This window comes from Carettochelys insculpta, chromosome 15 (assembly GCF_033958435.1).
Source record: "Carettochelys insculpta isolate YL-2023 chromosome 15, ASM3395843v1, whole genome shotgun sequence".
In the NCBI taxonomy this organism is placed as follows: domain Eukaryota; kingdom Metazoa; phylum Chordata; order Testudines; family Carettochelyidae; genus Carettochelys; species Carettochelys insculpta.
In genome coordinates this window covers 21,831,911-21,856,368 of record NC_134151.1, presented here as the reverse complement: position 1 = coordinate 21,856,368, position 24,458 = coordinate 21,831,911, and the positions used below count along the sequence as shown (strand labels likewise).

General features: G+C 43.6%; 1 protein-coding gene across 9 annotated transcripts in view; it reads left to right on the top strand.

The window, feature by feature from the left end:
* The window catches only part of ARHGAP26 (Rho GTPase activating protein 26), a 544,666-nt gene that overhangs the window by 211,728 nt on the left and 308,480 nt on the right, over positions 1-24,458 (top strand). For 6 of the 9 annotated variants that reach the window (XM_075009638.1, XM_075009641.1, XM_075009639.1 and 3 more), the window contains one exon: positions 4,286-4,637. Coding sequence is in view for 2 of the 9 variants with exons in the window: in XM_075009636.1 (XP_074865737.1) it covers positions 17,493-17,646 (154 nt within the window). In the remaining 7 variants the exon portion in view is untranslated. Of the gene's footprint in view, positions 1-4,285; positions 4,638-16,908; positions 17,647-21,468; positions 21,486-24,458 lie in introns of those variants that run through there. The other 3 variants (XM_075009636.1, XM_075009635.1, XM_075009645.1) reach the window with 2 other exon arrangements.

Genomic DNA, 24,458 nt, shown 5'->3' with positions numbered 1-24,458 from the left:
ACAGAGATTGTCAAGCCTCATTTCTTAAATTCAAGAGCTTCCAATTTTTGGTGCCTAATTTGAGACACTAAGGCCTTAAATTAGAGTTGTGAGTGGTGTTCTGCTCTAAAAATCAGGCCCAAGGTGTCTGAAATTGTCTGCCCAAAATTAGTGGATTCCTTGAAAATTTATGCCATGTATCCAAGATTGCACAATAAGCCAGAATCAGAAGCAGGAACAGAAGCCATTAGTTCTGGGTTCCAACACTTTGACTGCTTAGCTACACACACTTGCTTACAAGGCATGGAGCATACATTATGTTCCTGATTCTATGGTTCTTGTATTATAAACCTCGGATAGCAAAATTGTGCTGTTACAAAAATATACTCTTTCAACCAATCATCTAGCTACCGATCTGTATATTGTTTGAGTATTAGAACCTGATGTGTTTCAGAGAGGCTTTAGGCCCAAGCATATTTCTTGTGTGTGAGCAGCCTCAAAAAGCTGAAATAGCCCTTTGGGAAGGAAGGGAAAGAACTGCCAAGGAACACAGGGCTGTGGGTTTCCTTCAAGCCATGAAGTTTTTGAAAGCTTTGCATAAAAGTAGCAGAGGGGCTGGCGATACCAGTTTGCAACAGTATTCATTGCCTAGCATAAGTCTGGTTTTCAAGGCCACAGTTTTAGATGTATCAGATGCCTGGCTGCATTAGACAATTTCTGAAGGGCGTCCTTTCCAAACAAGTTGTGTGGGGCATACCATTGTGGTCTCCTGGCATGAGACTGTGTTACAGCTTTCCAAGGGAAGTGTGCAGCAAACCCTCGGTGTTCCATCTTTGGTACAGCCGCAGTCACACTGAGGATAAGAAAGGTAGTCTATACCTGAATGTGTCCGAGTGAGGTTCTCTGGTGTCACACAAAACTACCTGTCAGGAAGGGATGAAGATACTTCTGCCCTCGGCTCTTCTCAGTCTCCCTAACTCCCACGCCTTGCTGTATCTCTCCAAGCCACGTAATGGCTCTCTCTCCCATGTGTTGCCGTGTTCGTCCATTATATTATGACTAAAATCCCTGCTGAGCCATACTGATCAGCTGATATTTAGTATGTCTGAAGGAGATGGAACATGAGAGCTGCAAGAGATGGACCTGTCCCTGTGCCGTGTGACTAATAACAGCTTGAATGAAGCTTTGCTTTGTCTCTAATTACCCACATTGTTTAGACACTCCTTCTCTGGACATTTTTGTAAGGTTTGTAGTCTCTTATTTTGTTCACTGGATCCCCTTCCACTTAGGCTTCCTCCTCCTCTGGAGTTTTCCACCAAGGCTGTCCATAGTTTAATTTCATTTTCACATTCAACTCGCGACCCATTTCTGATCCATTCTTCATGCATTTGGCTGTTAATGGAGACAGGTTCCCCATTATCTTATCCAACAGAAAGGTCTCCATTTCCTCCCATGTCACACCTGCTCAGAGGCTGCCGAGCAGATGATTCTAAGTGCAGGTTCTCCCTCTTTCCATGAAAAACTGGGGTCACCTTTTCATCTTAACACCACTTTTCCTACATGATGCTGATCACACCCTGTCCTTTGATTCGTAGGCGACTCACAAGGAGATTCCCAGCAGTGTTTGAGTATTGTGCAACTAGGAATATTCCAAGGGTTTTATTCTTTCCTTTGATGCAGCACTAGAGGCCACTGCCCAAGGCAGCTGGCTACTGGACTAGTGGGATCGTTGGTGTATACAGGTCTGGCAGATTCTTACGCCCCCTTGTCATATGTGACATGGGGGACATAATAGTCATATATGGAGTTATTTGCGTGTGATGCAAATGTTTCCAAACTGAAGGGTTAAGGCTGGGTTTCCCAATTTTATTTGGCCACGGAACCCTTTTAGACATGAAAGAATTTTGCAGAATCCCTAATAACAGTCTTAGATATGGCTTAACCCCTCTCAGCCGAAAACCTGCCCTCACATCTCCAGGATTAACCTGCTTCAGCTCCAAATCAGACCCCGAGACTAACCAATCCACCCAAGGAGGCCCCCAGCCTAACTCCGCCTGAACAAACTCCGCCCGAGTTAGCTCCTCCCGTTACCTCACCCAACATGGCAGATGAACCTACCTGAGCCACCACTGCTCCTCTGACTCTAGTCCTGAGGGTCCGATTTCATTGGCCGCCCTACGGTAACGTGAGAGACCAACTGCAGCCAATGAAAGGTGAGGATGATGCAGGAACTGCAGGACCTGTCTGATTCCCCTTCTGGATAGCCATTGGCTCCCTTTGCTCCACCCCCATTGCGAGCACACCAGCTACTTTGCAAATGAGGGGCTCTCTGCGGCCACCTGCCCTGCTGTCACTGAAACAATGGAGCTAAAATCAGTTGGTTTAATGGCCAGATCCCTCCTGCTGCCCTGCCAGACATCAAACTGATTAAATTTAGTTCTGTTGTTTCTGTGGCGGCAAGGCAGGGAGCTCAGAGGAGTCAGTGGCGGCAGCATCCAGAGCTACAAATGACTCCTTAGAGCTGCAGGTTGCTGACCCCTCATCATTTTCTCAGAGAACCCTTATTTTCACTTTGAGGAACCCCGGGGTTCCATGGAACGCCGCGTGGGAGACACTGGGGTAAGGAGTCGTGTTTAACCAAGTCCTATTGTTTCGCTTGTTTCCGTTCTAGAAAGGGGAGTATGTATGATGCACTCAGGGGAAAGTTAAAGGAGAGAAAACTGGGGGTGGGGAGAGGAAATTTCAAGATTCTTCCAGGGCCCTGAGGGAGCTGGGACTGTGGACGCCAGTATTTCAGGCCAAGTCACTGGTAAAAATGAATATTAAAGCAAGTTCATTGACTACAAAAGGTAGCTTTTAAGTGACTTTACACAATAAGCAGAAAAAACCGAGTGGTCACCAATAAGTACGCAATCTAAATGATGAACCCTGCCAGACAGGGCAACATCTAGTTTAAGCAGCTGTTCACGCCCCACTGGATATTACAGTCTATAATACAGGTTTGTTCCTTCCACTGGGGTCAGTCTCCTCTGTTGGAGCCTTCAGTCTTTAGAGTGTCATGTTGCTTGCAGCATAGATGGGGCAGGTGAAAGGTGAAGCATAGACTCACTGTGTTCTGTTTCATACCTTTGGTGCAAGTGCTTGGAGAACACAAGTCCAGGCATGTCTGGTGGGCATTGCTGAGTCCTCAGGCAAGGCTGAGCAATTCCCCTGGTGGGGCCTTATGCAGGTGAGTCATCGAAGTGTATCTCCCTTGATGGACAATGGCTGTCCATTGTTGTTTGACCTCCTCCAGGATGTTGGTTATTTTCCTTGCTGTTGTTTCTGGGGAGCTGATATCTGGCTCATTCCCCAACTTGCTTGTTTTAGTGGCAACCATACAACACAATCTCATAACTTCATGTGCATAAAGAGATGCATAGTGGGGTGTCAGCAGTTCATAACTTTCACCTACTAGCTCATGTGGCATGCAGTATCACAGTTATATGCAGATGCGTAATGTGGGCGTTATAGCGTGCTCTCCCAAGGTATAGAATGTCACAGGGTGTTCCAACCCCACACTGGTCCAGTAAGGGTTAACCATGCACTTTGTGCCCATAGGCCATGTGGCTCTAGTTGTTAGACCTCATGGGCTTGAAGGTGAGCAGCCACTGTCACTGGAAGATGCATCACCCTTTCCTTCCTCCTACACCCGATAGCCTGACACCTTACAACAGAAGCATGCAGATGTGATCCTTTCTTTGCCCAAAAGACTGGCATTATCTATGCACGCGCACGCACACACACACACAAGCAGCAACATCTCTGTATGCATAAATCCAGCTACGTTGCATTGTTTTGTGTGTTTAAAGCCTCAGGACATGCTAGATTTCTGAGTAAATAACTTCTTACAGTAGCCTTGCCTTGCAGGACAGTTGTATATTGCTCTTCTGGTTATGGACACCCAACCATTGTCTTCCTGCCCTCTAACACCTCCTAAGCTGTGTTATAACCACCCATCCTGCTAGTTATGGTTTCGCTGTACATGTGGTTTTGTGTAACTTTTATGGTTTGGCTGTTGTTTTAATGTGAGAATAGAGTCATTGCCATTTGAATGGAACACTGACTTGTACAACTGAGTAATTAAGTGCCTGGAATCTTATAAATGACTCATCACTTATTAAATGACTTTTATGTCCAGTCTGTGGGCAGGTCTAGATTAACTGTTAAACCAACAATAAGAGTGACAAAAATATTTTACTCTTCCATGGCACTTCAGTAGAGAGAGCACAGGACATTCTATTAACATCCTATCCCCATTTTACAGATAGGTAAACTGAAGCACACAATGTTTACATGGGTTGCCCAAGACCAAATAAAGCCGAAGTAGAAGCTATGTGGAATGCTGCCATCAATGTGAAAGGTGACAGGACAGCACAGTGGAGGATTCACAGGAGGAGAAAATCAGAGCTTCCGTACGTCTGGAGTGAATCATGGTACTACGACCTGACTTCAGTACATTTTGCAGAGTGTTGTGCTGTTCTTGAGGAAGAAAGTCTGACATGCAAGGACTGCAGCTGATGGAAAGGTCTGTTTGTGGGGCAGATTTGTGACATTGATAAAGTATGCGGTGTTGTAGCTGTGTTGATCCCAGGATATCAAGAGGCAAGCTGGATCAGGTAATATCTCTTGCTGGATCAGATTCTGTTGGTGAGATAGACAAGCTTTTGAGCTACCAAGAGCTCTTTGTCAGGTTTGGGCTTGATGGTAACAAGTAAATGTCTCAATAAAGTAGTAAGAGTTTATTAAAACATGGTAGTTGGAGCTCCAAAATGATGTGTTTTAAATCAGCTGCATTCTAGAAAGCTTTACACCAAGAAAGTCAGAATAACACAAAGCATTTGTTTCCTAAAAGCCTTATTAACCCTTTTGGCACAAAACACACCTGCAGCGCTTCTTTTCTCAGAGTTCTAGGGGAGCCAATGAACAGCAAGGGGACGGTGGTTAGACAGAAAGGTGCTAAACATGTTATGTTCATGCCCTTCTATTAGCATGTCCTGCTTGCAGTGGGAATACTCCACTGCTGCAAAACTGGGTTCTAATCTTGGTTTCAAAGCACAAGTGGAAAATGAGTTTTCTGTGTCTCAGCCTTGTCCTCAATTATTTTCCAGCTAACAAGGGGGATTATTTTACAACATGAACAAACACAGATACCTTAAGCCCAGCTGCAGACAGCTACGATCGGGTTCGTAAATCAATTCTATTAAAACTAAATAGCTGCAGATGTCTATTTTGAGTCAGGTGGAGCTGGGCCAAGGATTAGAATTTCTGCATTGGCAGCACTTAAAATGTGAAAAAAACGAGGTAGACCCCAAAAGCCAGCTCCTTCAGCTGAACACCAAGAAATCAGAGAGGGGCCAGCAGAGCAAATACAGAAAGACAAGCTAAAGTAGAAGGTCATTAGCAGCAATCTGAAGGAAGGCGGAGGTTAGCTAACAGTTCTTGCAGCTCTGTGAAACTGGATAGGCGCTGAACTGAAAAAGGAACAGTAAATTGACTTTTAAAGAACAACAGTGTGTGAACAGAAGGGATTCCTTGAACACAGGGAGCTACCTTATCTCATGTAGGCAGAGGCGCCGCAGTAACTTGTATGGCATTAGAACACATGTACCCTACAAGCTACTGTGCAAACGACTAAACTGCTGTGTGCAAAAGGTTTGACAGCCAGAAAAAGGTGAATCGCTTTAACTCCCACTGAAGCCCAGGGGGAGTTGAGGGCGCTCAGCACCTTGGACGTTCAGGCCTGACTTGAGTAGAGGAACAATCCCTCCCCTCTCGTCCATAGTGCCGTGGGATTTTCCATGTCTGTAGAACACCTTTTCTCAGTTGAGCGATTGGTGGAAGGGGCAAGGAACGGGGGATTTCTTCTGCACTTCCTTGGGTCCCCTACTTCCATCATCCACCCCTAAGTGTTATTATTTGTGTTATGGTAGCTCCTAGGAGCTGCAGTCATGGAGTACATCCCCACGGTACCAGGCGCTTGACAAGCACAGAACAAAAAGGAGGCCAACTTCCCTTCCTGCTAATACAGAGGTGGGCAATATTTTTGATGGGGGGCCAGTCCTAGATTTTGGAAAGTGGTCAAGGGCTGCACTTCTCTATGGAGAAAGTGTGGGGCCTGGGATATAGGTTGGTTGCAGAAGGGAGCTCAGGGTGTGAGACTGGGTGTGCGGGAGGGGGAGTTTGAGTAAAGGAGGGAGTTGTGACCTGGGGTAGGGGATTGGCGTATAGGATCTGGGAGCAGGGGAGGGGAGGGGTGCAGGGGAGGATTCTGGCCTGGGGGAGGGGTGTAGGAGTAGGTGCAAGGTCTGGGATGGAGCTGGGATGCAGTGTCACAGGCAGGCTGTGGCCACCAGGTGTTTGAGCTGCTTCTGGCCAGCGGCGCTCTCAGGGAGTCTTCCCTGCCTGCCAGCAGCCCCAGCCTACTTGTTCTATGTGGCTGTCAGCATTGCTGGGAGGCAGGAGGGCTTTGAGTGTTGCCCACCACCCCAAGCAAAATCTTTCAGCACCGATTGGCTGGAAAGCAGCTAATGGGAGCTGAGAAACCGTGCTGCATTGCCTCTGGCTCCAGCAAAATCTCTCAACTCCCATTGGCTGTTTTCACACACCAAGCAAAAGTTCTCAGCTATTATCATCTACAAACCAGCCAATGGGAACTGAGCAATTGTACTGTAGTGCTCCTGCTCCCAGCAAAACCTCTCAGCTCCCATTGGCATGTTTCTGACCAATAGGAGTTGAGATTTTGCTGGGGCGGGGGCAGCCCCTAAAGCTCTCCCCTCTCCTCAGCCAGCTGCTGGCTGGATTAGAAGACTTGGCAGGCCAGATCTGGCTCGTGGGCTGCATCCTGCCTGCCTCTGAGGTAATGGCTGGATGCGTCTCTCTTTATGGTCCATTAATGTCGCCTTTGCATCAGCCAGGGGAGCACTGGAGAGTGGGTGGGGTTAGTCCCAGATGTGAGATAATGCCAAGGTGTCTTTTATTAAATAGGGAATCAGAGCCACTAACCTAGGTGCGGTGTGTGACAGCTCAAGGGGCAGCGTACCTGTCATCCAAGATCCTTGAACAGTTCTGCGCTTTGCGTCACAGACTCTCTGTTATTGGGTTCTGGAGACTGATTTCAGTTTATTTTAGTTGACATCTGCCAAGAAGATGAAAGAAAGCTGTGATTTATTATTCCCAGGGTACATTGGCTCTGACGTCGCGTTTTCACTCAGATTCCTGCCATGTTCCCAATTTTTCCAACTGCGTTTTAAAAAGGCACATGACAGCAAGCAACTTGCCCAGGGTCACAGAGTAAGTACTTGATTCATCCCAGGATTTTCCTTTCTTCGCTCCAACTAAAGGGGAGAACCCCAATGCACAGCTCTAATAGGCTACAAGTACTGCAGTGTGTTCGATTTGGGCCTAAGGGAGTGGGGCAGAGAGAGCACAGATTAAAAGCAAAGCGGTATCAACTATGTGTAAAAATATGACAATGCTGCAGGGTATAAGTAGTAACGGTGGCCAATCAGAGGAAGAAAAGAAAAGGGAAAGGGAAAAGAAATAAATGATAATGGAAGTAGCAGCAATAGCTGGGGCACTACACTTAGAGTTGGGAAACCATGGAATTGTCCAAGGCACAAACAGTAGATAGGGAACGTGAGAAGCAACATGATGTGCAATACATTTCTTCTGCCAAGGGCGACACTACTGCAGGGCTGGGCAATGATTTTTGATGGGGACCCACTCCAAGATTTTGATAAGTAATCAAGGGCCACACTTTCGTATGGAGGGGACGCGGGGTCTGGAATTGAGGTTGGGTGTAGAAGGGAGCTCGGCATAGGGGGCTGTGATGTGGGGTGAGGGGGCTGAGAGGGAGTTGGGATGAAGGAGGCGGTTGTGACTTGGGGAAGGGGATTTTGTGGAAGTCCAGGAGGGGGTATGAGGGAAGGAGAAGGTTCTGGACTGGCACAGGGGTGTAGGAGTGTTGGCAAGGTCTGGCAGGGAGTTGGGGTGATGTGGCAGAGGCAGGCTGTTGCCAGGAGGTGAATCATAGAATCCTAGGGCTGGAAGGGACCTCAGGAGGACATACAGTTCAGCCCCCCTCCCTGAAGCAGGATCAACCCCAACTAAATCATCCTAGCTGCCCCAGTCCCCTGGCTGCTCCATGTAGTTCTCTGCACTGGGGTTTTCTGCACTGCCCCCACTCCCATCAAAATCTCTCAGTTCCTGTTCCCCAGCAACCGCCCAATGGGAGTTGAGAATTTGTGCTGCACTGCCACCACCTCCAGAAAAATCTCTGCGCTTCTATTGGCCAGTTTTGCTGGGGTCAGGAGCTGCCCTGGAAGGTCCCCCCTCTCCCCCATTGTAGTTGTAAGGCCAGATGCCAGGTGGATTAAAAGGCTTGGTCTGGCCCCTGGTCCTTGCCCACCCCTGCACAAATATGGGACAGGGAGATATGGAGGGTGGGAGGGGTGCTTCCTCCCCACTCCACCAAGCCCCAGGGAGCCAGGAAGGAGGTAGCAGCCGCCAACATTCCCCCGCCCCCCAGCCCCAGGGAAGCATCAGCCACCTGCCTCCTTCCCACCCCCACCCTGGAGCACCAGGGAAGTGTCATGAACACAGCAGCCAAGTGCTCTCCAGCCAGCAGCTGCTGGTAGAAAAGGTCAGTGGGTCGGTAGGCCCCAAATATGGGACAATTAGGCCCTTTTAAAAAAATAAGTAGGGATGCCTTTTTGGCATCCCAAATACAGGAGTGTCCCATCAAATACAAGACAAATGGTCACCGTACCCTCCGTACCACAACCATCTTTGTTCCTATGATCATTGGCATTGTAGAACAAGAGCTGACTGTGCAACTTGCATGTTGCCAGCTGTGTCTATATTTACTGTGGCAAGACATTCTGAAGAGAGATGACACCATTAAATATCTTCTGATGGTTGTTGGTCATAACTGTATGGGCATCCATGCACATGCATGCACGGTAGGGTTGTATATGCATGCAAGCACATCTGTGTGTATGTAAGCACATCTGCCCCTTACACCCTCATATGTCTGCGTCATTCAGTGATAGCTGGTTAATGCCTGGGAAAAGTACAGAATACTGTACTCGTTTGGGCCTAATGAGGGGCTCAGTCCTGAATCCCTTGTAGTCAATTGGAATGCTGTTATTGGCTTCTGTGGGTGGAGGATCAGGACTGAAAATGTGTCAAGTTAATGTGGCTTGAGGCTATGCTAGATGGAAAGTTTGCTGGAGCATCAAAAACCCATGCGAGTCTGCCTAGGGCACAAGCAGTTGGCAAAAGTCTAGTGTGTGGATTTAGAAGCTTTGGTTTCTTTTTGCAACATGGCATTCTGCTACAGTTTGGATGCGTGATTCCCAACAAAGCTTGTTTGAAATGACTCAGTCGCTATTATTCCTCTCCAGTTCCTGCATTCCTGTCTCTAGTAATGGACACGGTGCACCGAGAACTCAAATGTAAAGAATTTATTCCAATGTTCATATTGGAAGCAGACAGGGAAAAACGAAAAGTGAGGCAGCATTGTTATTTGAATGGTAAGAGAAGTGAGTTCCAGTCCTGTCACAGGTCACCCAAGAGAATGAATTTGCATGGTCTTATTCCTGTAAAAATTACAGCATGATTTTGCACTGTTTCATTTACTGTTGTATGATAGTGTATTATTCTCTATTCTCTCCCCATCCAACTAATATTGTATATTGCAGATTTTACATCATTTAAAATGATATCCCCCCATTTACAAAATGCTTCATTTGGCATTTGTTCCTCTAAATGACACCTTAATATACCTCTGTTGATAAACATCAGGAAATATTAACTCGGTAAACTTGCCCCCAAAGTGACATGACAAATTATTCGTACAGAGTTCAGCTTTCGTCCCCCGGTACATTTATTGCAAGTGTCCAGCCAGTTATAGGGTCTCCTGTGTTAGTTATCTGATAAATGCAGACCTAAATTTATAGGCTGGGAGTTATGGCTTGCCACTGGCTGCATTTGACCAGAGGATATTTAGTTCCTTGTCCCAATTCAGGTTACAAGCAGCAAAAGAACCCCACAACCTCAATCTCAGAAGGGGAGTTTCAGTGCATGTAGCAAGCCCACTTAATTTGAAGACAATACCAATTCATTAAAATTGTTATTATAGTACATGAAAGAATAGGAGACATCAGAAAGCACAAGGTTATCAGAACATAATAAAATTCTAGGACTCCTTCTGGTAACATTACTAAGATAAAGACTTACTTAGCATAGCATATTCATTCACCTTTCTGAAGCCCTGATGAAAAGAGACCAAGGACCAGCCTCATAGCTGGCATGTCTGATGAAGCTGAAGGGTTCAATAAGTAGAGCATTGAGTGGCTGAACTATACTGTAAAGCTAAGCTACAGTTGATAGTAGGTAGAGAAGCTTGCAGCTTGCACACATTTCTAATGCATGTAACAATAACAACTAACTGAACGACAGGTTGAACCTTTCTAGTATGGCACCCTGGGGACCTGACCAGTGCTGGATGAGAGAATTTGCTGGACTTCGTGAGGTCAATATTGTTTAGCACATTGCCAACACTTTCACTGGTTACTGGGGTCTAAGAAGACATTTAGGGATAAATTACAGCTAAATTACAGTACAGAACACTGAGAGTCAGCACCGGTGGCTGTAAACCAACTTTATGGGACCATGGGAAACTTCGCCCTACCCTTGATAAGTGCTTGTCCAGCTAAATGAAGTCATGCCCAATTACGGGGATATTGCTGGACGAGAGAGTTTTGGACTGGGGAGTTTCGGATTGTACAAAAAAAGAGCTAACTTGAAAGCCTGGATATTTTATTTTACAGGGTCTTGGTATAGCTGGATTCTAGCCCAGCTTACTATGCCCATATGCTATTTCCTCACCCTGATAAATTCGCCAGTGCATTTATTCTATAACAGGCACAGTAACCTATCTGAGGCGGAGGGCTGAAATTTGACCATTTGACCACTGTGCACGGTCCAAGTGCTGGTGATACTTTTTAGTCACTAATAGTCCTACTTACAACAGCTTCATTATTAAATAAGTTAAGAGGCAGAGCTTTACCTTTTAGGTGGTGGTTGGTAGCGTTAGCTGGTCTTTTGTTAATCCACAGGAGGCCTGGCTTTGAGCAAACTCCCGGCTGCATGTGAGAGTGGGGACAGGGCTGAACTCCCACCTCATGTGCCGATGGAAACGGGCTTGCATGCCATTCTTGGCACCCATGCCGGAGGTGCTGACCTCTGCTCTGTAAGTTAGTAAATTATTGCTGTGTATAAATAAGATTAGCTCATCCCTGAAACCATTACCTTTGGTCCTTATAGAGGCCACACTGACCTGATGTCTGTTTTGCAGTCACCAACTGGTTCTAGCACTGGATGAACCAGCACAGCTTTAGGGTCAGTTCCCCTGTCTGGTTCCCCAAAATCGAGGAGCAGTAAGCATTTTATCCACGACAGAGTTTGCTTATGCTAATTTACTCTGCTAATATGCTTGCTATTTCGACAGGGAACAGGCCTTCAGGTTTCTTGCATTACCACTAAATACAATGGAAAACCATGGATACTTACAATGAATACCTTATCAGGAATACATACTGTGATTATATACTGAATAAATAATGAATTAGTAGGAATTACCCAAGAAAACTGTGTTGTCTAATATGGCAGGCAAGCAGTTTAACCTTATGGGCTACACAACTTATTAATATGAAACAAAAACAAAAGCCCTGTAAGCATACACAACCAATAAAAATGCAGAGACATTTTGGCCCTTTGTAGACAAAACTAAACCAATTAAAGTAAACTTTAAAGTGAGCAATAATAATACTTAGCACTTTATGATGTGGCACATAGACTATGTAAACATGAGCTAATTAAACTTTACATTATGCCTGAGGTAGGCAAACAAGTATTGTTACATTTAGCTCGAGAGGGAAACAAAGGCCGACGCGTGGCTACTGAAGGACACAAAGACAGAAAGTGGAACTGCCAGGATTTGAAATCACCCCTTTTCCTGAGCAAACAGTTTCAGGCTCACATGAAAGGCAATTCCAGAGCTCACTACTCAGTGCTGAGAGTGCTCATCTAGTGATTGTCAGTAGAGCTGGCTGATCACAGCCATTGTGATGGTGCATAGGGAGGAAATACACTCTCAAAAGTAGCTTCTTATGTAGCTCAGATCCAGATCATTTAGCGTGTGTCTACCCAGGAAAGTTATTTCCAAATAATGGCTGCTATTCCAAAATAACTGTGTGAGTGCCTCCACAGCAAAACTGCTGTTTTGAAATGATTTCAAAATAGCGGATGGTTTATTTCAAATTCTTTAAATCTCATTCTGTGAGGAATAGCACCTATTCCAAAATACATATTTCCAAATAGGGGCTGTAGAGACAGGGAATAGGGGCTATTTCGAAATCGTGGGGCCTCCAATCGATGTGGAGGCTCTATTTTGAAATAGCTGAATGCTATTTGGATCTGCATTTTGAGTAAACATGTACTATTTCAGATAGTAATTAAAAACATAGGTTATTCCGGAAAATCTCTTCTAGAAAATCTCTTCCCAAAATAGCAACTCCATGGCTAAGCACAGTGCTCAAAATAGCAGCCCGGTGTTGAATGCAGTATTCTGGTTCTGCTAGCCTACGTTGTAAGAGGAGTAGTGGAAGCTTCGAAGTAGCCGCTTATTTTGAAATATCTTATGCAATTTTCATTGCATAAGTTATTTTGAGTTATGTGGTTATATATATTCCGTTACACACAGGCATATATTTTACTTGCAGATTTACATAGCATTGTTTGAGTCCTTAACTCAATTAATTTTTGTGTTTTGGAAAACAAAATGAAAATATACATGTCATTTAAATCATTGTTCTGGGGTGGGGTTGGGGATGAGGCGTTCAGTATGCAGGCTGCCTTGGGGACAGAAGAACTACTACAGCCCTTTGTCACCACAGCAACTTGGGACCAGGTGAGAAGTGCTTTTCCATGGCTTCTGCAGCTCCAGTGGGCACAGCTGGGGAAGGGGAGAATGTCCCCAGACTGGGGCAGATCCAGCTTTCATTTGGCTCGGCACACCTCAGCCAAAGTGAGGAACAGAACACACTGTGCATTTTCCTCTCTCTCCCTGACAAAGGGGAACAGTCAGTATTCCCCTACAAATGAGGAGTCGTTTCAGCCTCCCCACCTTCCCTAAAGGGCACATGTGGAATGGGGGCTTGGGGCTGGAGCAGTCTGGACAGGGAGCAGGGTGCCCCCCACCAGCCCCTTTTACCTGCTGGTAAGTCAGTCTGTTTTCTGTATGGTTTCCTGAGAAGCAATCCCACCCCATTTGCCTGGCACAACCAACCCCTTACTTTACTTTATGGTAAGAAGAAGCTGTGTATCGAATTTGGTGGTCCTCGCTCTTACTGTGTAGGAAAAATATTTGAACAAACAGGCAGAGAGACAGGCAGATGCACCGACAAACTAATACAGAATAGATGTGAGTCATGGATTGGCTAGAACAGTGTTTCCCAACGTGTGATCCACAACCCATTACCGTTCCTTGGAAAAAAAAAAAAACGGACCTTAGAAAATATACAAATGATCACTGTGTACTATTATTATCATAAATAAATAAATCATAAACAGTGAAAATGTATTCATTTTTTATTTTTTATATATGCATTTATTTTTGGGCTGCAAAAAAAGGGTACTTAAAAAATCTGGTCCCAACTATATAAAATTTGGGAAACCCTGGGCTCGAAGGTAAAACACAGTGGAAAAAAAGAGATGTTTCATTCCAGTGTTCATAAAATTTTGTTTAAAGCTGTGTTGTATGGGATACTTTGTATTTAATAATCATTTTGTGGGATTCCCAGATTTCTTTGAGGAAGCTTTACTTGGGCACTATTTTTCTCAGTTGCTTTGGTAGCATAAAAAGTATGTTAGTATCCCTTTAAATGCAGCATACTGAAGTTGGGATGAATTCAGCCTGAATTTGGCTTGGTCGTTTAAAAGAGAACACCACAGGGCTACCGCTGACGCGGTTTCCTTTTTTAAAACTGATAATAACCCTCCATGCATCTCATGCTTGCCACAGCCAAAAGAATTAACAATAGCAATTGCTTTGAGGGTTGGAATTTGTGTCTGGGAGCCTCGACTAGAGAAGTAGATGAATGGGCTTGTTCTGAATTCACAGTATTTCAGAACTGTACACATCTATCACTATTGACATGGTGTATCAAATGCATAATATTGTCCTATCCAAAGTGAACATATGCAACTGAAAAATGAAAGTAATTGAGTTGTGTGGTGTAGTTAACACACCATTATCTTGTTCATCTCTGATCTTACACATCTAGCAGAGTGTGACATATTTAGAGGAGGTGTACTGCACTGACATTCTCAGCCTGGAGAGACAGAGGCACTGCTAGCCTGGTATGGTACCTCCATGGAATCTCTCTCTGGAGAGCTGACCTACTAAATCATGCTAACCCATCCTTCACGGCAAATTCTCTTCAAAGATTAAAGTTTTATTTCTCATTTTCTGCTAATTAATTCAGGGAAATAATCTCACACCCAGATGTGTAAATGGAAAGCAGTGATACTGAAAGAAACCTAGGGTTGTGAGTGAACAGAAAATTAGATGTGAGATTTTGTCATGAAATAACAATGCAAAAGACCAATGTAGTTTTGACTTACACATAAGGATCTACCTGTATGGAGCCCCAGGGCTATGAAGTCTTCCAGGCTACAGAGGACCTGAATTTCTAAGGTTTTGTGTTTCTTTTTAATCAAGCCCTTTAACTTTGAGGCCTTCTTTACAGAATAAAGAAGTTAAAAACAAACACACAAACTCACTGTTTTCTTTGTAGATAAATTTCAATGATTTAAGCATTACAATACTTCTGGGAAATACTGTTACCCCATTTGACTGTTGGAATAATCCAAGCATTAATGGTTACATGTTTTTCCTCCAGCCACATTATGAGGCAGTGGCAGAACCACTGATGAGTATGCTGATCCACTGAATTGCATGTTTTTCTTGAAAATTACAGTAAAGTAAAAGAGTAAAGCTGTTTACTATAGTCTGGGCTCAGAGGCAATGCTCTCCTGCAGCAATATTCCCCCTTCCCTAAAATTACTCTTTGCATTATTTCCACAAAAAACCTGCAACCCTATAGGTACTAATAAACTTGTTAAAAATGCCACATTAAAAAAAATGTATAGTATTTTTGGGCTGGTACTAAACTGGGACCCCTTTGAGATGCTTCCAGCCTTGATCAATAGAAGTCTGCTCATTCTTTGCATCAGCACTGCTTGGATTTGAATGTTGAGCTGTTGATATTGTAAGGGATCATGACTGTAGTATGTGGCAGTGTTCCTGTATTGCCAGCTGTGGGCGGTGTGGGTGCTCTTCTAATCAGCTGGGCAGCATTTGAATCTGTTCTGGGTGGCTGCCCAAGTGCTCAGCTTGCAGGAAACACTGGTGGCAGCAATATTATGAGTATTGTCATCACGGCTGCAGAATCATAACACAAAAATTGTATGTTGTATGATAGAGATAGGTCTGATAGACGATTCAATGCATTGAAAAAGCCAGAAATGAGAAGGGTTTGCTCAAATCATTCTATCTACATGTTTCACTATCAGACTATTCTTTGGATAAGGGCTTCTTTGTGAGACTATACAGTCCCAAGCACATTGCTGTCTTTAAATGAACACAAAGAAAAACAGGACTTCATAATCTACAGGCTGTGTATGTTTTAGTACTACTGAGGCAGCATTGTGCTACACATAGTAATAGCTGTTTCATGCCCTGAAGCACTTATAATTAGAGTTTGTCAAAATTTATTCTTTAAAGCACTTTTTGATGAAAAAAAAAAAACTTTCTCACCTGATGAGAAATGTCTGCATTTAAGTATATTTAACAAAAAAAATTAGTGTGGGTCTTTACCCACAAAAGCTAATGCTCCAAAATATTTCTTAGTCTATCAGATGCCACAGGACTTCTCATTGTTTTTGAAGATACAGACTAACTCAGCTACCTCTCTGATACAACAAAAAACTGAAACCTAACTTTTTTTGTTTTCAGTTGAAAATAAAGTAAACACACTTTTTTTGAGATTTTATTTTAATTGACAAGACCTGAAAATCTTTAAAAGAAAATTTCAATGAAAATTACAAAAAAAAAAAGAAGTTTCATTGCAATATAGAACAGCTCATAAGAACAAACGATCAGCATCCCCACCAGCATTCCTTACAATGTAGATAATCCACAGGAAGGGTGGGCGGGGATGGAGGCAGCAGAGTGAAATGATTGGCCAAAATTCACAAACTGCAGCCCATCGGCAGAGGTGGGAACAGACCCCAGGTCTCCCGCCTTGCAGGGCTTTATTTAAACCTCTGGAGATTTCGCAGAGCACTGACAAGGAAAGCCCGCCGCTCTTAGACGGGGTTTAGCAGTGTTAAGAGGAACAGGAGTGCCACAAAATGCTAGGCGTCCTCCCCCTAAATTCCTGCGCTGCTCTTGTGGGGTCTCCTGTGTCCCGCACGAAGCTGTAGCAACAGGTTTCAGAGAAATGTCCTTGAGTAACCCTGGTTTGTGGCCCAGCACCTCCCCCACCCCTTCTGCGGTCTCCGTAGCTGTTCCTTTAAGAGACGGTGGGGGGGTTCCCTCTCTTGCATGCGGTTTGACACAGTCCTGGCCACGCCCTTTTCGGCAGTTTTATCATCGCAGGGACATCCCTCCTCCCTCTCCCCTCCCTGCCCCCCAGCAGGTCTTGCGCTGATTGGCTCCGGCTGGCGCAAGAGGAGGCCTAGCGTTCGAAAAAAAGATAGCTGACGTTCCAATGGGAAGCGCGTTCGGAAAAATGATACACAACGTTCCAACGGGGAAGGGAAGCGTCCCGATTGGTCCCGGATGCCATCAGGTCTGGCGGGGCTGACCAGCAGCTGCTGCTGAGTGAGGCCGCTGGGCTCCTGCTTTGCTTCTCGTCCCGCTAGAGGAACTTTGGGTAGCCGGCAGCATTGAATGGGCTGGGAGACAGCAGCGGAGGCACCCTTGGGTCTGCAGCGGTTGCGGAAGCCTTCGCCATGAGCCATTCCCAGGCAGCAGCAACTGCTGCTACTGCAGCACGACCCCTCTCATCTTTGCTGCTCCTGTTCCCACCCCCTAGCCTCTGAAGCGGATCCCAGTGCAAGCCCTGAGCCTCATTAACTCCTCTAACCTGCTTATTATTTTTAATTAATTGATTCCTCTCCCTTCCTCCATATACGGTTCCTGGAAATCTGTGACACCAGGTGGGAGGAGAGCCGTGCTCTCCTGTGGATAGTTTTGTTTTATTTTCAAAGAGCCCTCGAAGAGACCCTTGTAATTTTACCTTGTTTTTTTACACTATATTGGGTTGCATTGGTGGGAATTGCTTCTTCGGTGAGTTTTTTTTTAAAAGGGTTTCGTGGAGGGGGGGGGGCGTGAGAAAACCATGGGGCTGCCTGCTCTGGAATTCAGTGACTGCTGCTTAGACAGCCCCCAGTTCCGAGAGAGGTTGAAGTCTCACGAAGCGGAGCTGGACAAAACCAACAAATTCATCAAGGAGCTTATCAAAGATGGGAAGTCGCTCATTGCAGCGCTCAAGAGTAAGTGACGGTGTGTCCGAACTCTGAAGGGTGGGAGGAGTGGGCATGAGGAGGTTTGACTCCAACAAGGAATCCCCAATCGCATGCATCTCTGACCAGTGCCCCCGGGATGCCTTTGCAGCGTCCGCTGCCACGCATGGTGTACCAACAGAGAGTGACAGATGCAAGCCTCAGGAGAGGGTTAGGCTTGTAGGAGCAGGAAGCCGTGGGGAAAAGAGGAGCTGAGTTACTGTTAGTCTTGTATGATCCCTTTCATGGCAATATCGGATTGTTTCTGCACAGTTGTACTATGTAACAAACGTGTCTTTTCGGTAGTGGTGTTTGGGGTGTGGTGCACAGGTGTTGGGGGAGATAAAGAACTCCCAATGAGAATGTCTTGGGGGTGCCTTCGAAAATGCAGCTCTGGGGGTGAGCTGTCAGTTACCTGTCTGTCACCTTTTGATATGTAAATTAAAATGGTTTGGCCTGCACTGACTTTTCCCTTCTCTCTCTGAAAGCCCTAGCATATTTCTGGTGGGAAAGGCCCCTGTGAAAGCAGCTTCACAAAAAGGGGAGTGGAGGGATTTGCAGGTTGGCTTATTTGCCTTGTTATTTGAAAGGAAGCACTTATCGTTCCTTCATTCTGGCTTTCACTCTGAGTAGAGCAGTGTCTTCTTCCATTTGAAATTCTTTACTCTATGTCTGGTAATAGGGTGGGAGAGGGGATGGGAAGACGGTTGCCTCCTCCCTAAAAGATGTTGCCAGTTAAATAATTAGGAAAGCAATGGAGAATGCTTTAAACCATCTGAGTTCCCTTCCTCGAGGAGTTGAAAAAAAGTCCAACCTTGGTGGTGCAATTGTACAGTCTGTTCCTCACCTATGTGAGGAACATGTGTAATGTAGCTTTGAAATCCCCATGTCTCTTCGTCTTTAGGCTAATTGCCATTTGTTCATGGTTCATAAATACCAGCAATGTTTAATGCCTCTCCCTGTGGATGTTGTACCTGATTTGCAAGGTTGCTGCTCATGACTTGTGTACTTGAAGAATGAGAATGAGTTACATGTATGGCTGCATTAAAAGACAGTTGATTAGATAAAGGTGTTGCTTTTGCTTGTTTCTGAACTAAAATGGAAGAGCTGCACACTTCTTTGTATCCTTTTTCTGTTTTCTCTTAAAAAACACTGCTGGTGTTAAATCAAACTGATTTTTAGACTGAGGTCTGTTTTCCCATCAGTTCGGAAGGAACATGTTTGTGGGAGGTTTCTATTCATGGCAATGCAGGCATCCTTAGCAAAAGGATTCTGAATTTCACAGGGCATGCAAATACACAGGGAAACCCTGGAACATATCTGTTTGAAAGGCTGAGTGATGACTGTCTGCTGTAAGGAAAAGTATTAGCATCTGTTTTTGAATTTGAAATCTCTATACATAATTACTTTTAAAAAAAAATACATCTTGTTATGGTGAAGCATGGATTCAGTAATGAAATCCATCATTTCAAAGAAACTAGTAACAACACCTGCTGCCTTGCTTTATGCAGTCGGCTGTTCAGACTCTCGCTTTCTTTTGGGTGGTATGTTTCATGTTTTACCTAAAACTTGACCTTTCCCAGCAGTGGGTATCATTCTCCCCTCTGCCCCAAAGCCATTTAAGGAAATGGAAGTGGTGAATTTTGTAATGACAATGCAGTTTGTTGTAAAGTTTGGTTGCAAGTTAAGCCTATTCATTTTATCCCAACATTTATTTTTTGTTTTGTAAGTGGATGGAATCAAGACGCGACCCTCAAATTAACTCTTTTCCAGTCCTGGAAAAAAAACAAGGTATCCTAGTTCAGAATATGGTTATTATAGGTGGACAGTATTTTACATATCTTAGGTCCCCACCCTGATCAGTCTTAGATTTGCTCATGTACTTGGGACCCAGTGGGTGTAGTTGTGATAATGAACTATGTTACAACCCTGATTAATATAGGCGTGATATGGTTAGACATGGATAAGAATAAGTTGCATAAAATACAGTCTTGCACGTGCTTATATTGTTAATGTACTCTCCCTATACAATTTTTTTTTCCCACTGTAGAGAGGCTCTAATATATGGATACTTTCACTGACTAATGTGTCTCATGTTCTTTTAAAAGCCCTTTGTCAAAGTATCATATAAATCAAAAATAGATAATTATTTGGGTTATTTTTAAAATATGATAATTAGAAATCGAAGGGGGAAAAGGAGGGAGAAGACAGACAAAACCTTTGCCATCCACCCACTATGGCTGTGGTTCCTGCACAACAAAGTTATGATGCTGTCATAGTCTGACACTGCTGCCTGGTATTTTGCATGCCCCGAGAATTATTTTGGGCTTCTCAGAAATAGAATAGGTCACCCACTGAAAATCTGGACAGGTGACATTCTTATCCAGGGTGCCTGCATATTGGCTTATCACTGGAAGGTTCCACAGAAATGCTGAGTTGCAGCTGTTAGATTTTGTGCTCTTTCCCCCGAGGACAGATTTTGAGCCTGCAGGTGTTTTATTTCTGTGTTTCAGGATTTGCCTTTGAATATCTTTATGCATTGGGTGGCTGGCTGTCAAAGAGTACGTGCCCACAAATTTGCCTGTGTGCAGATCTGAGACTGTATGTAGCAGCAGCCTGGTTAATTATTTGGGTTCATAAGGAAGCCTTTTTCCTGCTGAATGTCATCCTGTTATTTGGGGCTAAACCGTCTATAAGCATTATGAATAGTAACAGAGAGGTAGCTATGTTAGTCTGTACCCCAACAAAACAAAAGAAATATAGCACTTCACAGACTAACAAAATTATATTCTTGAAGCCAGCATACCTCTTTGTGTTATAGTAGTGGACAATTCATTTGTAATTTTGAATTTCTTTGGATTAATGGAAATATATTCTTAAGGAAAGACCTGATCAAAAAGTGCTTTCTCTTCTTGTCATGATCATGCTTGGTGATAAACATTTTTATGCTTCACTGAATTAATGTGTGTTTTGCCTTTTGTTAGTGGCTTCTGTATATGTGGGCTTCTCCAAGATGCTGCACTTGCCTTATATGGTTTTGGCTGTTAATTCTTGGACATATGGAAAGGGACCCATATTCCAAAACAGCTCCTAAGATTCTGCTCCAGCAGCAACGAGGATGAGTTACAATGTTGCTTGGTGATAGAATTGCAAAGTCTTCCTATCTCAATTGTGGTGGGAAGAAAGTTAATTGGTATCCTTGAAGGAAAGAACAGCTTATGACAATCTTTCCACCCTGCCTTCACTTTAATAAACATCTTGGGTGAAATCCTGGCCTTGAATAAGATGATAGCAAAAATGCCAAGTGACTTCAGAGGAAAGATGAGGGGAGTGTTCGAGACTGACTGTTGTCAACGGCATCACACTATAGTGGTGGACATATTGTTTGAAAGCAAATGGGCTAGAAGACACTGTGCTAAATTTCTCTTGGCTTGTTAAAGCAACAAGTTATTTTCTGTCAGAGTAGAGATAACTGACTTCTCTCAGCAATCCTGTTCTCAGATTGCCTTAGTAATGAGCAGGTTGATCTGTTACTAAAGTGAAAACTTTGTGAGCAATAGAACTATTGTGCTGGCTGTTTGGCTAAAATCAAGTGTGCTGTGTAATAACTGGCACAAACTCCGTCTGGGTGGTCACATGCTATATATTCACAGAGCTAGATTAGATACCTCAATAAGTGTCTTTCTGTCTCTAGTTGCTGTGATTCAATTACTTCATACACCACTGTGGTCTGTGGAATATCTTTATTTCTTTGTACTTAATGTTGTATGAAGCTAGGTCTGCAATCTGATCTCTGTTACTCCTGATTTGCTCCACCTTTGTGTAACTGAGTAAGTAAGAAGAGAGAGAGAGAGACATTCTTGCCCCACGGTGTTTATCCTCTTAATTATAATATGGACCGTACTCTTGAGCCAGACACGTGAGCATTGTTGTGGTGCAGTTTTTAAAATATCTTAATTCGGTGAAAAGTTTTAGAAGAGAGGTGCATAGCATTGAGAAAACGGCCCTTTTCCATGAGTCATTAAATTAAAGGCGAAATTAAGACGTCTTGCTGGAGAAATACGGGGATGGTCACAGTCAAACCTACTAGTTGGAGAATGTATGTGGATCTTGTTTGTCTTGAGTGCCATGCAAAGTAATCACCCTGTTCTATTAGGTGAGTATTTTTGTATTGAAACATCATTGCTTCAGCTGAAGTGACTGTTTGTTTTTTTTCCCCCCCTCTGTGGACCATTTTAAGAATATAATTTGAGGTTTATTTTTTTAAATGGGTTGGCAAAGTTTTAAAAGGAAAAGTCAAGAGCTGAAGGAGGCGGTGTTGTTCGCTTGGAAAGCCTCATTTCATAGTGACAGTATTGAGATGTAGGAATTCCCCAAAAGCACCTGCTGTAAAACTGTTACTGCGATGCTTCCAAAGAGAGATCAGGGGTTCTGTGATATGCTTGATTAGTACCCTGACCTTTCAACTCTGGAGGCAGGGTGATTCTGAATTGGGTCACAATTATAATGCATTTCACAAAACCATAATGCAGGGCTAGAATAAATGGAGGTAATGCAAAAGCAGCAGGCTTGTTCATGAAAAGCTTTAAAATGTAGCAGCTCCAGTGTGGGTCTCTTCTTCTTCTCTTTTATTTTTCTTTGCTTGTCCCAAATATTGACTGTCAAAATGACTTAAAGTAAATTGGATCCTACTCTGTTACACTGCTGTAAATCTGGAGAAAATCTGTTAACTTCAGTGGAGTTACAATGATGTGACAGAACAGATTTTGGCCCATTTAACATCTTCCTCTGAACCGCTCCTCTTCTGCTCTTCAGTGTGAAAATCCCAGTAACTTCAGAGAGGGCTGATGCCTGGCCCCTTGCAGGGCTAGTCCAGCTGAGGCTAATTGGCTGTCTCTGTCTACATGTCTCCACAAAATCACTGTGGAGGAATCTTGAGGTTTTTGGCAGAACCAATGGGGTGACCTGGGGTAAACCTGCCATAGTCTGTAGCTGGACATAACCATGGATGTTAGTGTCTTACTTTCATAACCAACAAACTCCACACTCTTTATTAGGGATGTCAGTTAACTGCGGTTAACTCCTCGGATTTAACTCAAAAATGAAACATGATTAAAAATTTTTTTTGCTGTTTTAATCACACTGTTAAACTGACACAGAGAGAGAGATCTGTTTTAGTCTGTATTCTATGAAAAACAAAAAAGCAGTCATGTAGCACTTTAAAGACTAACAAAACAATTTATTTGGTGACGAGATTGATCTGATGAAGTGGGTCTGTCCCAAGAATGCTCATTTTCAATACAGACTGATATTTATAAGCATAGATGACCAAAAAAAATAGTAAAAACTGACAAATCAAATACATAGGAGGGGGATGTGGGGTTGAGGGGAGGTTAATTGTCCTGCCTGATATAATTCAACCCATTAACACATGAGAGAAAGCCGTGCTAGTCTATATACTATGGTTTGAACAGGGACAGCAATTACCTGACCCATTATAAGGACTCTTTTACATTCTTTGATGTTTTTATCTAACTTTTAACTTCCTCCCACACCCCCTATCCCTCTGCCCCTCTGATTTGTCCACCTTGAAAACAATTTTTGGACCTCTGTGCTTTATATCTTGAGTCTGTTCTGGTAAGGCTATGATCTGAAGAGGTGGGTCTGTCCCACAAAAGCTCATCACCTGATAAATTATTTTGTTAGTCTTTAAAGTGCTGCATGACTGCTTTTTTGTTTTGATACCTTTGACATTGTGTCAGAAAGCTGCTTCTTTTTTGGTTAAACAATGGACTGCCAATTGAAATGTATTAAATATGTTGGATATTTTTCTACATTTTCAAATCTATGAATTTCAGTTGGAATGCAGAATACAAAGTGTGCAGTGCTCACTTCATATAATTACTGTTTATTGCAAATATTTGCACTGTAAAAATGACAAAAGAGCATTTTTTAATTCACCCTTATAACAAGTTCTGTAGTCTAGTGGTTCTTTCTGGCCTTCAAACGCCGCCTAGGGAGGTTTTGTTGTCCTTTGGCTCCTTGCTGCAGCAATGAGTGTGTGATGAGCTGTGAAGCAATATTGGATGAGAACGGCAACCAAGCTGCTCCATTTGGAAACAAGCTACTAAACTAGTAAAAGGAGGGGATGTGGTGTTTTAAGTATAAGATCTTCACATACATACACACAAGTGCACGTGATGTAGTAAAACTAGTTACATATCTGCTTGATAATATCCTCTTTACATTCTTTCCTTTGGTGTTGACTGTTTTCTATCTTCTTCACTTCAGTTTACACACAGCGGGTGTGTCAATTGTTGGCTCTTTTGATGACAATAAATGACAGGGTTGACTGTCCAGGCTGATTACCCCTCATACCTATACCCACACCCTCCAGGCTAATCACCTTGGACTGCAGGTCAGAGAAATGTGGGAGATTCTCTCTTTACTGAGTTACCGGCCTTGCTTGAACAGTTGTGAATGAAAACGTAAAGTCCCAGAGTCAGAATGGTATATTCCTTGCCAGTTTGATTGGTATATATAGGCAGAGGTATCCCTGAGCAAGAACTTTTTTTCCTACTCCAGGTTTGCTGAGCTAGTTCCGTAAAACATCTAGCTTGTTAAAATCAACTGTGTCAAGCACCGTTATTTGTCTACCTAATCAGGAAGGATGATTGAAATGAGTATAATTAAACTTTCTGACTCACCATAAATCCAGATTGTTCTTATTTTTTAAACAAAATCTTTTCCTATGTATTCTGTGATCAGCTTTCCTGGGTTTGCACTATTTTCATGTGTTTAAA